Below are 22,221 nucleotides of genomic sequence, written 5' to 3' on the forward strand. Positions count from 1 at the left end.
TTTCATAAAAATGGCATTTGTACAATATTTGGCTCCATACCTGACACAAAGCAGGAGGTTTGAGGGTAAGCCTAACAGATACAATGCAGAATGACACAAAAATAATATTACCATGTGAGCCGGGTGTGGTGGTGCACGCCTTTAATCCCAGCACTTGGGAGGCAGAGGTAGGAGGATCGCCCTGAGTTCAAGGCCACCCTGAGACTACATAGTGAATTCCAGGTCAGCCTGAGCTAGAGTGAGACCCTATCTTGAAAAAACAACAACAAAATAATAATAATATTACCATGTAATGCCATTGAAAGACAATTGTCATACAGAAAAAGTTAGTTTATGGTAACAGAGGGTGGAATGGTAACCTCTCAAAGGAGTATAGATTGGAAGCAGATTAGAAGGAACAGGATGGAGTCTGGGAAACGTCCTGTGTTGGCCAGTTTCCGTGGTTGGTGACATGGGAGTATATATACCTAAAACTTCATCAGGCTGCGTACTTGAGAATGGCACATTTTATACGTACATCACTTACATTTGCACAAATACAGAAAATACTTCATTTAAAACCTCTCTTCGACTTGACACAGGAGCTACATGTTCATCCACCATCAATTTGTTTTATGAGGGGATCTAGCTAGCAGTTCACCACTTTGCAAACTGCAGATGTGATCCCTTGCTCGTGGCCCCGTTTCAGAGCCAGCCGGGAGCTGACAGGCGTATTGCAAGGGTCATGGTTCCATCACCATTGACAGCTGGAGAAGCCATCACGTGCCTTTGGCAGCAAACCACAGGGAAAACCAGGCAGTGGACTGTGCTTTTTACCCTTAGGCTGGGAGGCACAAGCCCGGCAATGGGAGGATTAAAGCTTCTTAATTTAAAGAGACAAGGGAGAGGGGAGCGTAGGCTGCACAGTTTATAAATAGACATTGCTCAAGGCTGCCCGGTGATGAAGTGGTTGTTTGGTAAATCTTTCTCCTTTAAGGATGCCGTCCTCGGAGATCATTTAGTCCTGTGGAAGGGGTCCATCGGGCCGGTTGCGTTGGGTCATATTTCCGACGGTTTTCAGGGCATGCCTTTGATATTTTGAACCCATGGAGCACAGAGACGATGACGATGATGATGATGATGTGTCCTTTGCCAAGTGGATGAGCAGTTTCTGGGGCCACAGCTGGAGAGACAAGGATGAGAGAGGTCTCAGGGAGCACCATCGACCACAAGATGCCAGTTACAGGAAAGCCAGCCTGCCCTGTCCAGTGAGTTACCCACAGAACCCGGGAAGCACGGGCACGGTGGGAGGGATGGCCCCTTAGAGACTATTTGAAGAATTCTTTGGGTTAAAAATTAGACTTCCAAACCTTCATTTATTCCCACAAAAATCATTTTCATCTTCTCATGCTGCCCATTAAGGAGCCTGATTTTTGACCTTTTAGGTAATGGTTTCTCTATTTTTAGTAACCTAAGGTGACTTTAACTGCTGTTCACAATTCTTGAGAAATAGCAAATAGTTTCTGCGTCTCAGGATTCAAGTCAGAGGAGGGAAACAGATATAGTTCGTCTGGTAATATTGTGATTTCCATTAATCACTTTGAAATACTGAAATTGGGGATTCTGCATAACAAATCACTACCTTTGATAAATTTTATACAAGTTTTTTTTTTTTTTTCTGGTTGCTATTTGGTTTCCTGGTGTGAGAAAGCCATCCTTTAGTTTTGTTCCCACATGGTAGTCAAAGTCAGGGGGTTCAATGCCAGGAGGAAACTGCTAGAAGGGGAATGGATAGGGTTGGCCAGGGCCAGGCTATGAAGCAGGTGAATGGAGAATCTTCTCTGCTTAGCTGAGGATGGTATTTTTTTCAATTTTTATTAACACTTTCCATGATTATAAAAAAATACAGAGGATCCCAGTTCGACTTTCCAGGACCCACACGTAAGCCAGATACTTGGGGGTAGGGGGTTGCAGACACATCTGGAGTTTGTTTGCAGTGGCTGGAGGCCCTGATGCGCCCATTCTCTCCCTCTCTTTCTTTCTCTGCCTCTTTTTCTCTCAAATAAATAAATAAAATATATTAAAAAAATAATAATAACCCATGGTAATACACCCCCTTCCCCCTCTTTCCCCTTGAAATTCCATTCCCCATCATATCCCCTCCCCTAGGATGGTATTTATGTATGTATGTATATATATATCACTTAGAATTCCAGCTAATAGAAACAACTTCCTTCATACCCTGCCTGCCAATCCCAGAACCAAAGAAGTTTCGTGGTATATCTATTTGAATAATATTAGTGCCAGGGCTCCCAGATGCTCAATGCCTGTGAGGTAAAAAAAAGTGTGCAAGGGATCGGCTTTTAGTACCAATAGTCAGCAACTTGAGGAAGGAAATGTCTCTGAGATACAACTATTTCTTACCATAGAAACACTCAGAGTCAAAGGGCCAATGTCAGCACTGTTCATTTGATTTCCGTAAGTGAAAAGGAAGGCTGGGGCTAGAGAGATGGCTTAGTGGTTATGGCGCTTGACTGCAAAGCCAAAGGACCTCAGTTCAATTTTCCAGGACCCATGTAAGCCTGATACACAAGGTGGTACATGTGTCTGGAGTTCGTTTGGAGTGGCTGGAAGCCCTGGCGCACCCATTCTCTCTCTCTGTCTCCCTCTCTCTCTCTCTCTCTCTCTCTCTCTCTCTCTCTCTCTCTCTCTCTCAATCTGCCTCTTTCCCTCTCTCAAATAAATAAATAAAAATAAAAATATTTTTAAAAAGAAAAAGGAGGCTGGTTGGACTGGATGCTCTGTGAAATGAGCTCCAACGTTTTTTTCCTGTTTTCAAAAATACACCTATGTATTGTGCTCTCACATGATCTCAACATAATCAAATGCTCCAGACCTAGTGAGATTTCTGGAATGTGTGAATCCATGCATGTGATCCACTTTCAGTTTCTAGGTTGAAAACAAAGAGGAAAACTGTTGATGACAATGGCCCCCTCAGTGCCATGGGAAATAGGTAAAACAAGAAAGTAATGTGGTTTACAAAATATAGTTTCCTGAATAAACTTTCACATGCATTATCTTTTGAAAACTCAGATAATCCACCCCATTTAAAGAATTCATGCTTAGCTTGCCACATCACTGCCTCATGGTATTTGGGAAACACATTTGCCTCAGATAACATTTCTCGGTACTAACCGTACAATGTATTTTTCTATTTATTCTTGATTTGGGCATTTGCTTAGATTAACCTGGTTTGATTCTCCTAACAAATTATAATTTTATGCTCATCAGATTAACATGCCTGCATTTGCTTTGGGAAATGTAACATGAGATTAACATCATAATCTGGCTGAATAGAAAGATGTTGTACAAACACAAAATAAAGGTCAGAGGCTATAGGGCTACATGAGCAGAATTCCAGGCTGATTCTTCTCTCTCTGCTTAAGTAATGTTATATGTTTGAAAGGTGAATCTGGGATTTCATACTTAGCTTTCTTTATCACCAAATGTGCTCCAAGTTTTCCTACTTAAAACAATCTGAGAACAACTTGGTTTTGTGTGTGTGTGTGTGTGTGTGTGTGTGTGTGTGTGTGTGTGTTTTCCTTTGATCTCAATGAAAATAACCTTAAAAGAAATGCATCTTCCTGTCCTTGTCTTGTTCTTCTCTCCCTTCTAAGTCCCTCTCCCTTCTAGCTCTGCAAGTAACCCCGTATCCACAGACATTACCTCCGGAGGGGCTTCCCTCTTCCTGCCCATGCTGAATGTCCTCGTTAACCATCTTTGTTGGTTTCATTACTCAAAAACACAGAAATGAAACAGTAATCAATTTATTTATTGAACGCCTACTATGTGCTGGGCATTGTGCCAAACATATGAGGATTCCATGGTTAAAATATATATACAGAGAGCCAGGCATGGTGGCCATGGTGGCCTATGCCTTTCATCCCAGCACTTGGGAGGCAGAAGTAGGAAGATTGCTGTGAGTTTGAGGCCACCTGAGACAACATAGGGAATTCCAGGTCAGCCTGGGCTAGAGTGAGACCCTCCCTCAAAAACCCAAAAAAAATAATAATAACACACACACACACACACACACACACGAGTCAGGGGCATGGTGGTGCATGTTTTCAATTCTAGCACTTGGGAGGCAGAGGTAGGAGGACTGCCATGAGTTCAAGGCCACCCTGAGACCATAGAGTGAATTCTAGGTCAGCCTGGGCTAGAAGGAAACCCTACCTTTAAAGAACAAAAAAAAAGCTGGGTGTGGTGGCACATGCCTTTAATCCCAACACTCAGGAGGCAGAGGTAGGAGGATCACCATGAGTTCAAGGCTACCCTGAGACTACATAGTGAATTCCAGGTCAGCTGCAAGACCCTACCTCGCAAAACCAATAATAATAATAAAATAATAATAATACATGGTGCTTAGTGCTTATGAATTTTTAACCTATACAAAATTAAAATTGGAAGAAAGACTGGCACATGACAAGGAGTAAAGTTTAGTGTTTTTCCTAGAACACTGCTTAATAATCTGTGCTTGCTGATTTAAAGAGAATGAAGGGGCTCGAGGGATAGTTTATCAGTTAAGGTGCTTGCCTGCAAAGCCAAAGGACCCAGGTTCTATTCTCCAGGACCCATGTAAGCCAGATGCACAAGGTAGCGCATGCATCTGGAGTTTGTTTGCAGAGACTGGAGACCCTGGCACACCTCTCTCTCTCTCTCTCTCTCTCTCTCTCCCCGCCTTTCTTTGCCTGTTTCTCTCTGAGAAAGAAGGAAGGAAGGAAAGAAGGAAGGAAGAAAGAAAGGAAGAAAAGAAGGAAGGGAGAAAGAAAGGAAGGAAGGAGGGAGGGAAGGAGAAATCTGGCTTCAATAGTTTATAAAGCCTCAGTAACTCAGAACGTGACTGTGTTTAAAGAAGTGTTTAAGTTAAGATGGGGGCTTTAATATATGAATTTTAGGGTAATACAACTCAGCTCATATCAATGTCAGATGGCTGAGTCTAAGCTGGGGATATTTTAAGCTTGCTGACACATATAGCCAAAGGCTTTCGAGGAAGGCTGTGCACATTTATAGCTTACATAATAGATGATAGCCTCCTGGCTCCCTGTATCCTTGCCAGTGTTGGTATGAGCTGAATGTTTCTTAAGGTTAACCTAAAAAGTAAAATTTATTTTTATTATTATTATTATTGGTTTTTCAATTTTTCAAGGTAGGGTCTCACTCTAGTCCAGGCCGACCTGGAATTTTCTATGTAGTCTCAGGGTGGCCTTGAACTCATGGAGATCCTCCTACCTCTGCCTCCCGAGTGCTGGGATTAAAGGCATGCACCACCACGCCCCACAAGATTGTTATTTTATATAATCTTTGACTACTAGCAAGCAAGCATTTTTTGCCACTAGATATTTCTTTTTTTCCTGTTTTAATGCATGCATCCATGCAATGTACATTTAATAAATCAGAATGAAAGGCAAGGTGCCAGGTTCTAGAGACACACTTGATGTGATAGAGCAAACAGGAGTGGAGAAGGGAAGTATTGCCCACAAGTCATCTAAGGATTGATTAAAGATGTGCAAGTATGGGCTGGAGGGATGGCTTAGAGGTTAAGGCATTTGCCTGCAAAGCCAAAGGACCCAGGTTCAATTTCCCAGGACCCACATTAGCCAGATGCACAAGGTGGCGCATGCGTTTGGAGTTCATCTGCAGTGGCTAGAGGGCCTGGTGTGTCCATTCTCTCTGTGTGTGTCAAATAAATAAAATATTTAAAAAAAAAAAAAGATGTGCAAGTATCACAAAAGAGAATTTTGAGATCCAAGAAGAGCATCCTTGAGATTTTAGGCAGAATATGAACTCATTTCCTGTGTGCCTTCCCCGTTCCCCGTTGTGCTTAGGCTTGACAAGGAGGAATTCATCTCGGTATCAGTGATCCTCACAGCTAGAGTGGTCAAGGTTGTGGTGATGGACAAGGTCACGGTAGGGGGGAGTTCTCTGTTAGTCCCTGGACAGCAGAGATGATGCTTGCTAAAGACCAGTGAAACTGTGTCAGTGAGCAAAGATGGTATAAGAAAAGGTTAAAAAAAAAAAAAAGATTAGCTCACACGTATCAATAAAAGCCATCCATTTCTCACCTCAAAGTGAGTAAGAACTTACTCTGGGGTCAAATGTGTGACCATGGCCCAGAAATGCAGATTCAAATTACCCAAAATCCATGTTCTAATGTGGTAACAGTTTCATAAAAATTTGATGGTAAGGGCTGGAGAGATGGCTTAGCGGTTAAGTGCTTGCCTGTGAAAGCTAAGGACTCCGGTTCAAGGTTTGATTCCCCAGGACCCACATTAGCCAGATGCACAAGGGGGCACACGTGTCTGGAGTTTGTTTGCAGTGGCTGGAAGCCCTGGCGTGCCTATTCTCTATCTGCCTCCTTCTCTCTGTCTCTCTCTCTCTCTCTCTCTGTCACTATCAAATAAATAAATAAAAATGAACCAAAAAATATTTTTTAAAAATTTTATGGTAACAGAACAAAGGAAGTAATAAGTCAAGAAACATCAGTTAAGCCGGGCGTGATGGCGCATGCCTTTAATCCCAGCACTCGGGAGGCAGAGGTAGGAGGATTGACGTGAGTTCAAGGCCACCCTGAGACTCCATAGTGAATTCCAGGTCAGCCTCTGCTAGAGTGAGACCCTACCTCGAAAAACAAACAAACAAACAAAAAATCAGTTAAGGAAGCTAAAGACAAGCAAAAATCTCTGCTCCAGTCCTCAGATGCTATCTGATGACATTCTTAGCCTTCCGGTGGGTAGAAGATACAGCATCTATCTGTGTTTGTACATTCCAAATTAGTCTCATGATGTTAGATGCATGTAGAAGTGGGCTACAGATATCCAGGATAATCTATCTCCTGGTTTGTGACATCCCAGCTCTTCAATCACAGAAGAGTTAGCCATTCAGACTTGGACTATGTTTCACACAGGTGTGGCTTTTTCTTTTTTCTGGGAATTTAAGTTCACACAGGTATGACTTTGTTATTGCTTTAACAAATCTGCCAATTGCTAGGATAGTAAAATGAAGGAAAGAGGAGTAAATAAAAGATTTACCCTCCTAGAAAGGTTAGGAGGCCACTGCTATAATCTGAGTAGAAGATTGAACTGAAACAGCATTTTTTTTTAATTTGAGAGAGAGAGGAAGGGGCAGAGAAAAGAGAGTGGGCACACCAGGGCCTCCAGCCACTGCAAACGAACTCCAGATGCATGTGCCCCTTGTGCATCTGGCTAACGTGGGGTCCTGGGGAATCGAACTGGGGTCCTTAGGCTTCGCAGGCAAGTGCCTTAACCGCTAAGCCATTCCCCCAGCCTGAAGCATTTGGTTTTGAAAGAGATTTCAGAGATAGAATCTGTTGACTCACCACCTGGGTGTGGAGGGTGAGTCCTGATTCAGTGTCTTAACAGCACATAAACAGTGACACGGTCCCCTGAGATAGAGAACCCTGGAAGAGCTGAACTGGGGGTGAGGTGTGATGAGACTTCTTAAAAAACAAAATTGGAACAAGTCAACTTAATATATTTTTTTTATGAGAGGGATAAAATGGTGCTAATTTGCCAGTGTTAATTCCTTTAAAATGCAGTAATAGTGGCCACTGGGATCTATTCATGTGCCACCTTGTGCACGTGTGTAGCCTTGCACACTTGTGTCACCTTGTGAGTCTGGCTTCTGTGGGACCTGGAGAGTTGAACATGGGTCCTTTGGCTTCTCAGGCAAGCGCCTTAACCACTAAGACACATATCTAGCCCAATTTAATATATTTTAAATAGTTTATTTATTTATGTATGTATTTAAGAGAGAAAGAGGCAGGTAGAGAAAGAGAATGGGTGTGCCAGGGCCTCCAGCCACTGCAAATGAAATCCAGATGCATGTTCCACCTTGTTCTCCTGGCTTATGTGGGTACTGAGGAATCGAACCTGGGTCCTTAGGCTTTACAGGCAAGCACCTTAACCACTAAACCATCACTCCAGACAATAATTTAATACTTTTAGAGAACAGCTTTGTTTTCAGTTCTAGAATCTGGCAACATTCCAATTCTTTTGACTATAACAAACTATTTTGAAATAACAATTATTATCATGTAACAATAAGAAATAAAAGTAGGAAAAATATCCTAATATAAAAATCTCAGGGGCTGGAGAGATGGCTTAGCGGTTAAGCGCTTGGCCTGTGAAGCCTAAGGACCCCAGTTCAAGGCTCTGTTCCCCAGGACCCATGTTAGCCAGATGCACAAGGGGGCACACACATCTGGAGTTCGTTTGCAGTGGCTGGAGGCCCTGGCGCACCCATTCTCTCTCTCCTTCTCTCTGCCTCTTTCTGTCTGTCTCTCTCTAATAATAAATAAATAAATAAAATTTAAAAAAATAAAAAATAGAATAAAAATCTCAGAATGGACTGGAGAGATAGCTTAGTGGTTAAGCACTTGCTTGTGAAGCCTAAGGACCCTGGTTCAAGGCTCGACTCCCCAATACCCATGTAAGCCAGATGCACAATGTGGCTCATGCATCTGGAGTTCATTTGCAGTGGCTGGGGGCCCTGGTGAGCCCATTCTGTCTGTCTCTTTCACTCTCTGTCTGTCACTCTCAAATAAATAAAAATAAACAAAAAAAAAATTTTAATCTCAGAATGTTCAATTCATTCCCCCTCACAATTTAAGCTTTTGATATTCCTTTCTATATTAGACTTTTGTTTACATAGTAATTATCTTAATTGCTTTGTATTTAGTCTTCATGCAAAAGATAAACATGGTATAAATATGGTATTTAGAATATTAGACATTCTGAATTTGTCTGTATAGCTACTCTTGCCAGTGAAGTTTATATAATCAAATCATTAGACTCTGTTTGCTTCTTATTTATCAATGTCAATTTTCTTCAGTTTAAATAATTTTTGTAGCATTTTTTTAAAGGGCCTATCTGGTGGAAACATATTATGTCAGATTTTAGTCATCTAGGAATGTATTTATCTCTGTTCCTAAAGACATGCTTTGTTGGGAACAATATATATATTGTTTTTTTTAGGTAGGGTCTCACTCTAGCTCAGGCTGACCTAGAATTCACTCTAGTCTCAGGGTGGCCTTGAACTCACAATGATCCTCCTACCTCTGTCTCCCGAGTACTGGGATTAAAGAGGTACAATATTTTTGGTTGATATTTTTTTTCCCTCTAGTATCATAAACATCTTATGTAATTCCTTCCTGGCCTGTAAGTATTTTGCAGAGAATTCTGGTATTGGAGGCTGGAGAGATGGCTTAGTGGTTAAGGAGTTTGCCTGCAAAGCTAAAGGACCCAGGTTCAACTCCCCAGGACCCACGTAGGCCTGTATGGAGTTCATTTGCAGCAGCTGGAAGCCCTGACGCACCCATTCCCTCTCTGTGTCTCTTCCTCTCTTTCTCCCTCCCTCTCTTTTCTCAAACAAATAAGTAAGAAAAAAATATTTTAAAAAAAGAATTCTGGTATTAGGTGTATTGAAATATTTTTTTTCTACTTCTTTGAGGGAAGCCCAACAGACTGGCCTTTTTTTTTATAATTTTTTTATTTATTTATTTGAGAGCGACAGACACAGAGAGAAAGACAGATAGAGGGAGAGAGAGAGAATGGGCGTGCCAGGGCTTCCAGCCTCTGCAAACGAACTCCAGACGCGTGCGCCCCCTTGTGCATCTGGCTAATGTGGGACCTGGGGAACCAAGCCTCGAACTGGGGTCCTTAGGCTTCACAGGCAAGCGCTTAACTGCTAAGCCATCTCTCCAGCCCTTTTTTTTTTTTTAATGTGAGAGTACAAGAGAGAGAGAGAGAGAGAGAGAATTGGCATGCCAGGGCCTGCAGCCACTGCAATTGAGCTCCAGATATGTGCGCCCCCTTGTGCACATATGAGACCTTGCAAGCTTACATCACTTTGTGTGTCTGGCTTACATGGGACCTGGAGAATAGAACATGAGTCCTTAGGCTTCATAAGCAAGCGCCTTAACCACTAAGCCATCTCCTCAGCCCATACTGAAATATTTTTATGTGTTGCTTCTTTTCTATAGGTGAGTTGAGAGTCTTCTTTTATGCATATATATATGTGTATGTGTGTGTGTGTGTGTGTGTGTGTGTGTGTGTGTGTATAGTTTGTTTGTTTGTTTGTTTTGTGTTTTTTGGAGGTAGGGTCTCACTCTAGCTCAGGCTGACCTGGAATTCACTATGGAGTCTCAGGGCGGCCTTGAACTCATGGCAGTCCTCCTACCTCTGCCTCCCGAGTGCTGGGATTAAAGGCTTGGGCCACCACGCCTGGCTTCTTTTATATTTTTAATCTTTGAAGAGATAATTATAATGAGTCTGGTGGTGGTCCTGGATGAATTTAATATAAGCTGGAGTACATTTGTCTGTGACATGGAACATTCCTATGCCTGGATATTTGTACTCTTTTATCACATTTTTTATTTTCATGTATTTATTTTCAAGAAGAGAGAGATAGAAGAGAGACAGATAGAGAGAGTGGGCATGCTAGGGCCTCCAACCACTGGAAATGAACCCCAGATACATGCACCACTTTGTGCATCTGGCTTTACTTGGATACTGGGGAATCAAACCTGGGTCCTTAGGCTTTACAAGCAAGTGCCTTAACCACTGAGAAATCTCTCTGCCCCCCCCCCCTTTTTATCACTTTGAGTAAGTTTTCCAATGCTTTGGCATTCCAAGTATTCTCATAAGCCCCAGAAGGTTGAATATTTTCTCTGGTTATGTTACCCTTTCTTTACTTGCTTTGTTTCTCTAATTATCAGATAGCTTGTCTTCAATTTATTTGTTATTATTTTGTTAATCTAGTGTGTTCTTGATGCCTTCCATTGTGTTTCAAATTTTGATTTGTATATTTTTCACCTCAAAGATTTGTGTCTGGTTTAAAAAAAAAATTGCACCTATATTTAGTGGGGTTTTTTGTTGTTGGTTTTTTTTTTTTTTTTTTTTTTGGATTTTCGAGGTAGGGTCTCACTGTAGCCCAGGCTGACCTGGAATTCACTATAGAGTCTCAGGGTGGCCTTGAACTCACGGAGATCCACCTACCTCTGCCTCCCGTGTGCTGAGATTAAAGGCATGCACCATCACACCCAGCTTTATGTTATATTTTTGTTAGAATGTTAAATAATTTGTTTGTGTTTTGTGGAAGCTCATTATAATACTTGTTTTAGCCAGATGTGGTGGCACAAGCCTTTAATCTCAGCACTTGGGAGGCTGAGGTAGGAGGATCTCTGTGAGTTCAAGGCCAACCTGAGAGTACAGAGTGAATTTTAGGCCAGCCTGGTCTAGAGCAAGACCATACCTCAAAAAAGAAAAATTTGGGCTGGAGAGATGGCTTAGCAGTTAAGTGCTTGCCTGTGAAGCCTAAGGACCCCGGTTCGAGGCTCGATTCCCCAGGACCCACGTTAGCCAGATGCACAAGGGGGCGCACGCGTCTGGAGTTTGTTTGCAGTGGCTGGAGGCCCTTGCAAACCCATTCTCTCTCTCTCTCTCTCTCTCTCTCTCTCTCTCTCAAATAAATAAATAAAAATAAACAAACAAAAAAATAAAAATTTTAAATAGGTCATCTAAAAGTTTGACAATGTTAGTTAACTGTATGGTCAGTTTCTGGAAAACTTATATGACTTTCAGATGAGATCGTAGGTCTCAGAAAGTTGCTGCCATTTGTTGGTGTGCGATGCTGTCTGCATATTGAAGGGTCAGGTATAACATACCTGACTTTGCGGTCTAGTTTCGCTTGTACCCCTAAGGTTGCTTATTTTTCCCAAACCTGTAGTTGCTCTCTCTGTTAGTAGTAGCTCGTGCTACTAAATTGCTATGAACTTGCTGGTGGTGTGTTGCTACTAGAGGCCACTAGAGGGCAATCCAAGTCCAAGTCCAGTTTTGTCCCAAACCCCAAGCTGATCTGTTCTACAGCTTGAATCACTGAAGTACCTTCAAAGGGATAATTTGTTCCTTCTAGCCTCTCCCTGGCCTGAGAAATGTCCAGAAGCCTCGCCCGTAGCATGTGTTGTGGGAGTCTGCTTGGCTCTGACCTCAGGCTCTCCTGCTGCAACGTGGCGCTTTTGCCTCTCTTGGCTTTCCCTAAGTGGAAATGATTCTCCCTGTTATGCTGTCTGAGGCTGGGGGAGAGCTAAAGTCGGCAGCTGTGTGCATAGCAATGAGGTAGAAACTTGCCCCATACGGACACTGAGGGCTTGGGTGGCATGTCTCTTTCTGGCACTGGGATGTTTCAGAGGTTGTGTCTGTGGCCACTGACCTGGTTGTGGGGGCCACTGTCACCTGCCCATTGGTAGATTTCACTAGCTTGTCACTAAGATCTAAAGCAAAGTTCTGTGTTTCTATCCTCTATTCCCTTGACAAATAAACGCTTGTCCCCTCCCCACTAAGCTGCCTGAATTTTGGCTATTTTGGGTGAAGGTGGTCCCTTGTTTCACAGGGCTGATACTAAGGTGAGTGTCACCGTGGTGGGCCTGTCATTGAGTTTCTAGGGTAAAAACCTCGCCTAGTTCTCCAAGTGGAAAGCATGACTCTCCCGGTGGGGCATTGGTTAGATTGGAAGAGGAATGCAAGTGAGGAGTGTTTTCTTGCTTTTTCAATGTGACCTCTCTTACCTTACTTAAAGCCAGGCACTATGATCTCCCTATCTCTTGTGAAGGCAGCTTGGCCCATGAATGTGTGTTCAAGTTCGCCTGACTACTGGGAGATGTCGCTACTGAATTTTAGCCACCATCTTGCATTCTACAAAGTGTAGTAAGTGTGGTCATAGTCTGAACAGAAGAGGTTGATCTTAAAGACAAAGAAAGGATAAAACAAAACAAAACAAAACAGGGCCAGGCATGGTGGCGCACGCCTTTAATCCCAGCACTCAGGAGAAAGGGTAGGAGGATCACTGTGAGTTCAAGGCCACCCTGAGACTATATAGTGAATTCCAGGTCAGCCTGAGCTAGAGTGAGACCCTACCTCAAATAAAAAAAAAAGAAAGAGGGATCGCGCCCTCCCGCCCCCCGGGGCACGGCCGCAGCCGGTTCCTGCGGGCCACGCTCCGGGGCTGGAGACTCCCTGGGAAGGATGTAGCTGAGCTGTGTGGCTGGACAAGAGGCCCCCACCCTCCATCTGTGAGCTCTGCTGCTCTTATGGGAGCCATGAAGCTGAATAAGAAGAGTGTGGCCCACTACGCACTGAGTTCCCCAGCAGACCACACAGGCTTCCTGCGCACTTGGGGGGGACCAGGCACCCCACCCATCCCCAGTGGTACTGGCCGAAAATGCTGGTTTGTTCTCAAGGGCAACTTGCTGTTCTCCTTCGAGAGTCGTGAAAGCCGGGCCCCACTGAGCCTGGTGGTGTTGGAGGGCTGCACGGTAGAGCTGGCTGAGGCTCCCGTGCCTGAGGAGTTTGCCTTTGCCATCCGCTTTGATGCCCCAGGAGTGCGCCCACACCTGCTAGCGGCAGATGGGCAGGCTGCCCAGGAAGCCTGGGTGAAGGTACTGTCCCGGGCCAGCTTTGGCTACATGCGCCTAGTGGTAAGAGAGCTGGAGAGCCAGCTGCAGGATGCCCGCCAGAGCCTGGCTTTGCATCGCTGTGGGTCTCAGAAGGCCATTGCTGGTCGCAGCAAGCCTCAGGCTCCTGGCCGTTGGTCTCCGGGCCAGGAGAATGGCCACCTTCGTCCCAGGGACTACAGCTCTGTGGACTGTGTTGAAGAAAGAGGCAGCAAGCCAGTGGTACGAGATTTACCTGAGTGGGAATTACAGAGCCCTGCCAGGCTCCTCCTAAGCAGGGGGCAAAGCCCTGTGTCCCCTGAGACCTCCTGTTTCTCTACCCTGCATGACTGGTATGGCCAAGAGATTATGGAGCTGAGACGAGGGTGGCAGCAGAGGGCCAGGGGGAGCCCGCCCGACTGCAAACCACAGGAGAGGCCCTGACCCTGGGCCTCTGAGCTGTGGTCTTGTCCTGCTGGTCAGGACACCAGGGCCAGTGCTTCCTCAGGAGTTACATGTTTACTCGTTTCCCAGGTTGCTTTGGGTGTGTATGGAGGGCTCTTCCTCCGCTGCTTAAGCTTTCTCTAAATTCAGGATCCTCCCTGTGCCTGGAGTGACTGAGAAAGGGTTATTCCCATCCTCCTTACTTCCTGAGGCCAGACTGGACAGGTAGTTTGCGCGGTATTTATTCACAGCAAACCCTGGCTGCACTCTGCACTGCCCCTTCTCAGCGGACTAAACAAGTGATGGAAGTAGGGCTGGTGCTGCTCTTGCCCAGCTCCCAAGACTTTATAGCCATTCTTTGCAACATTCCAACTAGATACGCTGAGGACAGTCACAACCACTGAATGCTGGTGCCACAGGTTGTGAACCTGAACACCAGAGCCTGGTGCAGGACTGGCTTGAGGCTGACATTGCTGTGGTTTGTGTAGCACCCTTTCGAGCAAAGGGCCTTCGGCCAGTGAGGAGGGATTTCTTCTCTCCCTGGTCAGATAGTGATGGACGTTGTCCTGGGAGGGGCTGGTGGCCTTTTAAGTCAGCAGAATCCTTTCCCGTGCTCTGTCTTCAGCAGACAGCTCCTGGAAGTGCCCAGAGGGAAGTTGGAGAGGTGGGAAGCCAGTTTGGTTGTTTAGTTCTATGGGCATTCTAGAAACTTAGACATAGGGTTCCTGGTACTCTGTGACAATCCCTTCTCTTCTGGCTGGGTTTCCAATGTTGTATTTCTACTCTGGAAACCGACTTAAGACACTTGGGAACTTTGACACAGTCCTGTTTGCTCCTTGAGGCTTACCTGCCAAGAACTTGCATTTCTGCTCCCCCAGTGTCATTCATGCCAGATTTATTTCCGCCCCCCCCCCCCCCACTGTTCTAGGAGACTGAATGGGTTGAATCCACAGAGCCAGAAGTCAGAACATTTGTCCCTATCAGAGGCCTTGGGCAGCTTGACCAAGATCCCATTAAGCCTAAGGGTGAGATGCATGCTGCCCTGGGCGCTCCTGAGCCGCTCTCAGCCGCACCCTGGAGCCGCACAGCACAGGCACTTTACTGTAGACTCAGCCCTACAGGGTTTTGTTAACTTTCTTGCTGTTATAGTGGTTTTTGTTTTGTTTTGATTATAGTTTTTGTTTCTATAGCCTGGAACTCAGGCCTCCCAAGTGCTAGGATTATAGATTGTATGTGACCCGCCACATCCAGCTTTTTCTTTTTCTTTCTTCTGCCTCTCTCTCTGTTTCTCCCCACACCTTTTCTTTTTCTTTTTTTGTTGTTTTTTTTCCAGGTAGGGTCTTATTCTAGCCCAGGCTGACCTGGAATACACTATGTAGTCTCAGGGTAACCTCGAACTCATGGTGATCCTCCTACCTCTGCCTCCCGAGTGCTGGGATTAAAGGCATGTACCACCACCTTGGCACAGTCTCAGCAGGTGCTTAACCTTGGTGGCAATAGCCTGTTATCTAGCTATTTGCATCACTGCGCCTGGCCTGTTACAGTGTTTTTATATCCTTAAAACAGTAAAGCCAGCAAGGTGTGGTGGTAGAACGAGATTGTGGCCAGCCTAGGGCACTGAGTGAGTTCCAGGTCAGTTTGGGCTACAGTGACACCCTGCCTCGGAAAAGCAAACGAACAACAAACCAGTGAAGTTACTGGGCATGGTGTCATATGGCCATCCCACTACTTTTGAGATTGAGGCAGGGGATCAGGAGCTCAAGGTCATTCTCTTCGACATAAGTTCGAGACCAGTTTAGGCCACATGAACTCTCCCTCAAAAATCAAGCCAACGAACCAACCAAAAAAACAAAGGTTCTTAAAAAATTGTTATTCATAGAGACAGGGGGACCAGGAGTTCAAGATCATCTTAAACTACATAATGAGCTAAAGGTCAGCCTGGAATATGTGAGACTGTCTCAAAATGGTCATTCATTTCAGTTATTAGTTTTTCTTTTTCTTTTTTAACAAATGAAGAATCAGGGGCCAGGCTGCGAAGCCAGTATCTCAGGCTAGTATCTGGGTTTCCTGCTGGTACAACCTCCACCAGGCCCGCAGCCCTCCGCACCTCTCTAAATTGTATGTATTCACGGCCGCTATGGGCCTTTGTAGACATTTTATCGTCACAGTGCTTTTTATATTCAAACACAGTAAAGATTTTCATTACTTGTTAAAAAAAAAAAGAAAGAAAGAAAGAAAGAAAGATCCTCTTACCTCTGCCTCTTTGAGTGCTGAGATTAAAGGCATGTGCCAAACCTAGTTTCCATTTTGATTTTATTATTATTTTGTTTTTTAAGAAAGAGAGAGCCGGGCGTGGTGGCGCATGCCTTTAATCTCAGCACTCAAAGAGGCAGAGGTAGGAGGATCTCCGAGAGGTCGAGGCCACCCTGAGACTACATAGTGAATTCCAGGTCAGCCTGAGCCAGAGTGAGACACTACCTCGAAAAACCAAAAAAAAAAAAAAAAGAGAGAGAGAGAGAGAGAGAGAGAGAGAAAAAAAAGAAAGAAAGAGAGATTGAGAGAGAGAATTGACAGTCAGGACTTCAGCCACTGCAATTGAACGCCAGATTCTTGCGCCACCTAGTGGACATGTGCAACCTTGCACTTGCCTCACTTTTGTGCATCTGATTAAGGTGAGATCTGGAGAGCTGAGCCTGGGTCCTCAGGCTTCACAGGCAAGAGCCTTAACCATTAAACCATCTCTCCAACCCTCATTTTGATTTTTAACCTGGTGTGTTGGACTTAGTCCAAGAGCCTGGTCCAAAACAATGGCCTACTATAATTTCTATTTAACTATTAAAGTTGGTTGTCTATAAAATATTAAGGTAAAAGCTTAGGAGAAAGGTATGGATTGATATAAATTAGAAAATTAGATTATTGTTATGACTTGATGTTCAGACAAGATATGTGGGGAAACAATGCAAAATAAGAAGGGAAAGAAAAGGACATAAGACTAGACTAGAATCTTTGGGAAATACCAACAGTCATGAGCCAATAAAATAAGTAAAAGGGATTGGAGAGATGGCTTAGCAGAGAAAGAGGCAGAGAGAGAGAGAGAGAGAATGGGTGCACCAGGCCTCCAGCAACTGCAAACAAACTCCAGATGCATGCGCCCCCTTGTGCATCTGGCTAATGTGGGTCCTGGGGAATAAAGCCTCGAACCAGGGTCCTTGGAATTCACAGGCAAGTGCTTAACCACTAAGCCATCTCTCCAGCCCAGTTTTATTTTTATATAGTTAAATTTTCCTCATGACTTTTCCTTTGTTGTTCTACTTTCACAAATTCACGTTCCACAAGTATTGATCTTTATTTCTGAAACATTTATAGGGTCACAAATTTACTAAAAATATTAGGACTTATTTGGGCAATTCAATTCCAAGCTTAGAGTCCTTCCATTTTTCTGTCCTATTGGTGGGACAGCAAGCAACACAGGTGGTCTGAACATGTCTGCTCATTATTGTACCCAATCTCTGCTTGTGGTAGGAGAAAGCTCTTACTGATAAGAAGATAAAATTGAACTTAAACATAAGGATTATTTACTTGTTGTTTGATAGCTATCCTGGCTCTGTGATAACATTGTAATTACTCTATGTAATAAATGTTTTATTCTTTCCTGTCAGTTTCCCGTGCTTCCCAGCATTACATCATCTGACTGCTACCCTAGACGGCATTCGCATGAGGACCAAGAATTCCAAAACCATCCTCCCATGTGGAATTACAGAAAATCCTCAGTGGATGAGTCATTCAGGAGGCCAGTGGAATCCAAAAGAGGATCTCATCCCAAAATTCAGGAATTTTCAGATTCCTTTGAACAGCAACTGTGCCTTAAAGCCAAACACACTGTCTCCTCGGTATGTAAGAGAACCGTTGACTAAACCACATTAAGAAAGAAAACCCAAAGGTTTTTTTTTTTTTTTCCCCTTTCTTCTTTTTTAGTTTAGTGATGAGCCTTGAAAATGCTACTTAATTGTTAAAATAATAGTTGACATTGAGTATTCTACTTTATGCCAACTTTAATAGAATATACTATAAAATGTATCTTAATGCAAAATTAAAATTTAGAATGTGTAGGTATTCTTGAGAGCTTGTTTGGAGGTTCTAGCAGGGGAGTGCAGATACTTGAAAACCCTTGACCAGTCCTGCTCTTCGGAGGGACACAAATGGAGCGGTGAGGAAGGAAGGAGACACCTGCCTAGCCAGCCAGACCAGCCGAAACAACCCTAGCAATCAATGGGGTGACAGGTGTCCCAGCCAGATCACCCTCACATCCAGGTATTCTTTCAGATGTTTCCCTAATTAACCTACATTTGTTTTAAAAGATAGATACGCAGCTGGGCATGGTGGCGCACGCCTTTAATCCCAGTACTCAGGAGGCAGAGGTAGGAGGATCTCCGTGAGTTCAAGGCCATCTTGAGACTATATAGTGAATTCCAGGTCAGCCTGGGCTAGAGTGAAACCCTAGCTCAGAAAAAGAAAAAACAAAACAAAACTATAGATACATTAGGTAGTTGAATTTTTCAGTAAATTAGAAAATAGATGTGGATTCTAGCAAGGGCCCCAGGATACAACAGTTTGTGGATACTTAAGTCGGTTTTATAAAGTGGTGTAATGGTTCCACATAATCTACACAGTATGCCCATGTAAATCATCTCTAGATTGCTTGTAATGTTTAATACAGTGTACATGCTATATATATAGTTGTTTGCTCTGTTGTCAAAGAATACTGACAAGGAGAAACTACATTGTCAGCATAGGTCCATTATCCCTGAATATTTTTGAAGATGTGTTGGTTAAATTCACAGCTGAATAGGGAGGGCTGATTTCATTATCCTAATGTATAGATTTCATTTCACAAACTTGAGCATCAAAAGAACCAGAAACTGCTGGGCGTGACTCAGGAGGCAGAGGTAGGAGGTTCACTTTGAGTTCAAGGCCACCCTGAGACTACATAGTGAATTCCAGGTCAGCCTGAGCTAGAGCTAGACCCTACCTTGGGGAAAAAAAAAAAAAAAAAGAGCCAGAAACTGATTATGTGGCCTGTTCTTCACCAACAATAGTAAATGACAACTTAATTTCTCTCCTTGCCTCACCTAGTGTGCCCTTCCCTTCCCCTCCTCTCGTCTCCTTTTTTTTTTTTTTTTTTTTTTGTGTGTGTGTGTGTGTGTGTGTGTATTTTTGAGATAGGATGTTTTGTGACACACTCACTGTCCTAGAACTTACTATGTAGCCCAGACTGGGTTCAAACACTTGGTTCTTTTTTTTTTTTTTTTTTTTTTTTTTTTTGGTTTTTCGAGGTAGGGTCTCACTGTGGTCCAGGCTGACCTGGAATTAACTCTGTAGTCTCAGGGTGGCCTTGAACTCATGGCAATCCTCCTACCTCTGCCTCCCGAGTGCTGGGATTAAAGGCGTGCACCACCACGCCCAGCTAACACTTGGTTCTTTAACCTAACCTCCCAAGTGCTAAGATTCTGGGTATGTGCCAACAAGCCAAATTATTCCAACCTAATACTTAAAAACTCAACTGACTTATTTTGATTTCTAAGTGATAAAATTAAAAGAAAAATCCATTTCATATTTTTATTGATGAATATTTCTCAGGCTAATGTCAATGAAGGAAAAGCTAATTTGTATATAGGCATCATTCCTTTTTTTTATACTGTTCTGATATGTATCATGACTTCTAAATATGAGTTGTGATTAGACAAATAAAAGCAATGGATCTAATAGAAGCATCTGGTAGCATGTTTACAGAGCTGGTACAATGTTTGAAGTTTCTTTTAATTTTCATCTCTCATTCATTATTTGTTTTTCTTTCTGACTTTAAAGAATGAACCAGGGCTGGAGAGATGGCTTAGCGGTTAAGCGCTTGCCTGTGAAGCCTAAGGACCCCGGTTCGAGGCTCGGTTCCCCAGGTCCCACGTTAGCCAGATGCACAAGGGGGCGCACGCGTCTGGAGTTCGTTTGCAGAGGCTGGAAGCCCTGGCGCGCCCATTCTCTCTCTCTCCCTCTACCTGTCTTTCTCTCTGTGTCTGTCGCTCTCAAATTAAAAAAAAAAAAAAAAAAAAAAAAAAAAGTTTTAAGGAATGAACCATCCTGGAGAGAGATGAAATAATCTAGGTATAAAATTTATTTACACTGTCATGTGACTGACACCATTGCAGAAACCAGACACCTTCATGACTGCATCACCAGGGCTGAGTCATGTCACATGACTGTCACCCACCACTGTATATGTTCATACAGGCACTCAGGAATTGCAATGTTTCTGGGTCAAAAAGGAGGGAGGAGTAAGGAATTCACCTGATTTTTGTTTTGTTTTGTTTTGTTTTCTGAGATAGGGTCTCACTCTAGCCCAAGCTGACCTGGAATTCACTATGGAGTCTCAGGGTGACCTCGAACTCACGGCAATCCTCCTACCTCTGCCTCCCGAGTGCTGGGATTAAAGGCTTGCACCACAACACCCAGCCATCACCTGCCTTTTTTTTTTAATTTAGAAACAGAAGTGTAGATAAATATGGAAGTTATCATTGTCATTTTTTTGACTACATAATTCCTCCGACAGGTCCTGTGTGACCACTGGCGTTGAAGAACATTTCCTCGAAACTTCCTACGACATCACCCCCAACACACCTGTTGTTATCTTTTCTCCCTTAGGCTTATTGATTGACAGTTTGTCTCCCTCCATTTAGGTGAAGTTTCTAGAAGGTAGATACAGGGTGTGTGTGTGTTGAGAAGCACATATATACTATATACATTGAGTATCTAGAAAATAGATTTTTTTTTAATTTTTTTTTGTTCGTTTTTTATTTATTTATTTGAGAGCAACAGACATAGAGAGAAAGACAGATAGAGGGAGAGAGAGAGAATGGGCGCGCCACATCCTCCAGCCACCGCAAACAAACTCCAAATGCGTGCGTCCCCTTCTGCATCTGGCTAACGTGGGACCTGGGGAACCGAGCCTCGAACCGGGGTCCTTAGGCTTCACAGGCAAGCGCTTAACCGCTAAGCCATCTCTCCAGCCCTAGAAAGTAGATTTTTATGTGCCCATGTGTGTGTGTGTGTGTGTGTGTTTGTGTGTATTATATTGAGAAGTAGATACGTACTACATATAAAGTATCCATAAAGTAGACTGTGTGTGTGTGTGAATGTCTAGAAATAGATATATACTATATATGATCTAGAAAGGAAATTGTGTGCATGTCTAGAAGTAGACATATACTATATATTGAGTATCTAGAAAGTAGAATATGTGCATGTGTAACTAGAAATAGATATATACTAAATACTGAGTATCTGGGAAGTATATAGTGTGTGTGTGTGTGTGTGTGTGTGCGTGTGTGTGTGTGTGTGTGTTCTGATCCTAGAAATCAGTTTATTCCATCCTCTCTACTCCGTTTCACTCAGTCTATTAGGGAATGGTCATGGGGTTGGGTGTCCCCATAAGCACCGTGTTCTTCACGTAGCCCTTACATTAAACTTCAGGGAAGACCCTGGTGCTCCTGCAGCTTAGGGGAATGAACATGGCAGAGTTGGCACCATCCCCAGCGTGCTCTGGCTCTCCAGAGCAAAGGCCCGGGAGGTCATGGGCCGCGTTGAGCGGCGGTGTGACATTCCTCACCGAACCACACAGGAAGAAGATGCTCAGTTCCCTTAGCAGTATGATAGGCCGGGCTCGTGTTAATTCATGATTAGAAAGCAAGATGCGGAAATCAGATGCAAAAATCAAGGCTTTCCTCGCATCGCCATCAATGGTTGGGAGAGGTGGGGGACGTGGTCAGCTGCGATTATGTTTTATTTCACCCCCCCCCCTTTTTTTTTAATGTCCTTTCAGGGACCCAGGAGCAGAAAGGAGAGGAATGGAAGACACAGCCTGAGGGCTGAAGCGAGATCCTCTAAGAAAGTGGAGGGGGGGAGGAGCTCCAGGGAGGAGGATCTCAGAGAGGGGCACAGGGCCCCCCTGGGTGAAAAGGGGCACGTCACAAAGGCGCAGGCCCCCGGGTGCTCCGAGCCCTAGCTGGCGACGTCGGGGATGTTCGAACGGCAGCTGCACCTGCACCCGGCACCCAAAGAGGAGGCTGAGTTTGAACTGGACCACAGGAGCGGCTCTTCTCCAAAGGACTTGGGTCTGAACTCCCAATGCTTCCGGGATCTTGAGAATGCAGTCTGCTTTTCTTGACATGTGGGACTTTTCGAAGGTACTTTGATAGAATACTCTCTGAAATTGTAAGGTGGGGATCATAAAGAGCCAC

General features: G+C 44.0%; 2 protein-coding genes across 2 annotated transcripts; both read left to right on the forward strand.

Annotated features, from left to right (window-relative positions):
• The first annotated feature begins 1,085 nt into the window (after positions 1-1,085).
• Lnp1 (leukemia NUP98 fusion partner 1) lies at positions 1,086-21,986 on the forward strand. Its single transcript, XM_004671725.2, has 3 exons — positions 1,086-1,247; positions 17,593-17,823; positions 21,804-21,986. The coding sequence occupies exons 1-3, from the start codon at positions 1,086-1,088 to the stop codon at positions 21,984-21,986; spliced, it is 576 nt and encodes a 191-aa protein (XP_004671782.1).
• LOC123460291 (sesquipedalian-2-like) lies at positions 13,029-15,204 on the forward strand. Its single transcript, XM_045148498.1, has one exon. It carries the CDS (start codon positions 13,148-13,150, stop codon positions 13,931-13,933), a length of 786 nt encoding a protein of 261 aa, XP_045004433.1. The 5' UTR covers positions 13,029-13,147; the 3' UTR covers positions 13,934-15,204.
• Positions 21,987-22,221: the final 235 nt, after the last annotated feature.

Source organism: Jaculus jaculus, chromosome 4 (genome assembly GCF_020740685.1).
Source record: "Jaculus jaculus isolate mJacJac1 chromosome 4, mJacJac1.mat.Y.cur, whole genome shotgun sequence".
Taxonomy (NCBI): Eukaryota; Metazoa; Chordata; class Mammalia; order Rodentia; family Dipodidae; genus Jaculus; species Jaculus jaculus.

Coding starts and splice junctions, on each gene's coding strand:
- Lnp1 (XM_004671725.2), top strand. CDS start 1,086: ATGGAGCACAGAGACGATGACGATGATGATGATGATGTGTCCTTTGCC. Junction 1,248..17,592: donor AAGCCAGCCTGCCCTGTCCA/GTGAGTTACCCA, acceptor CTTTCCTGTCAG/TTTCCCGTGCTTCCCAGCAT. Junction 17,824..21,803: donor CCAAACACACTGTCTCCTCG/GTATGTAAGAGA, acceptor ATGTCCTTTCAG/GGACCCAGGAGCAGAAAGGA.
- LOC123460291 (XM_045148498.1), top strand. CDS start 13,148: ATGGGAGCCATGAAGCTGAATAAGAAGAGTGTGGCCCACTACGCACTG.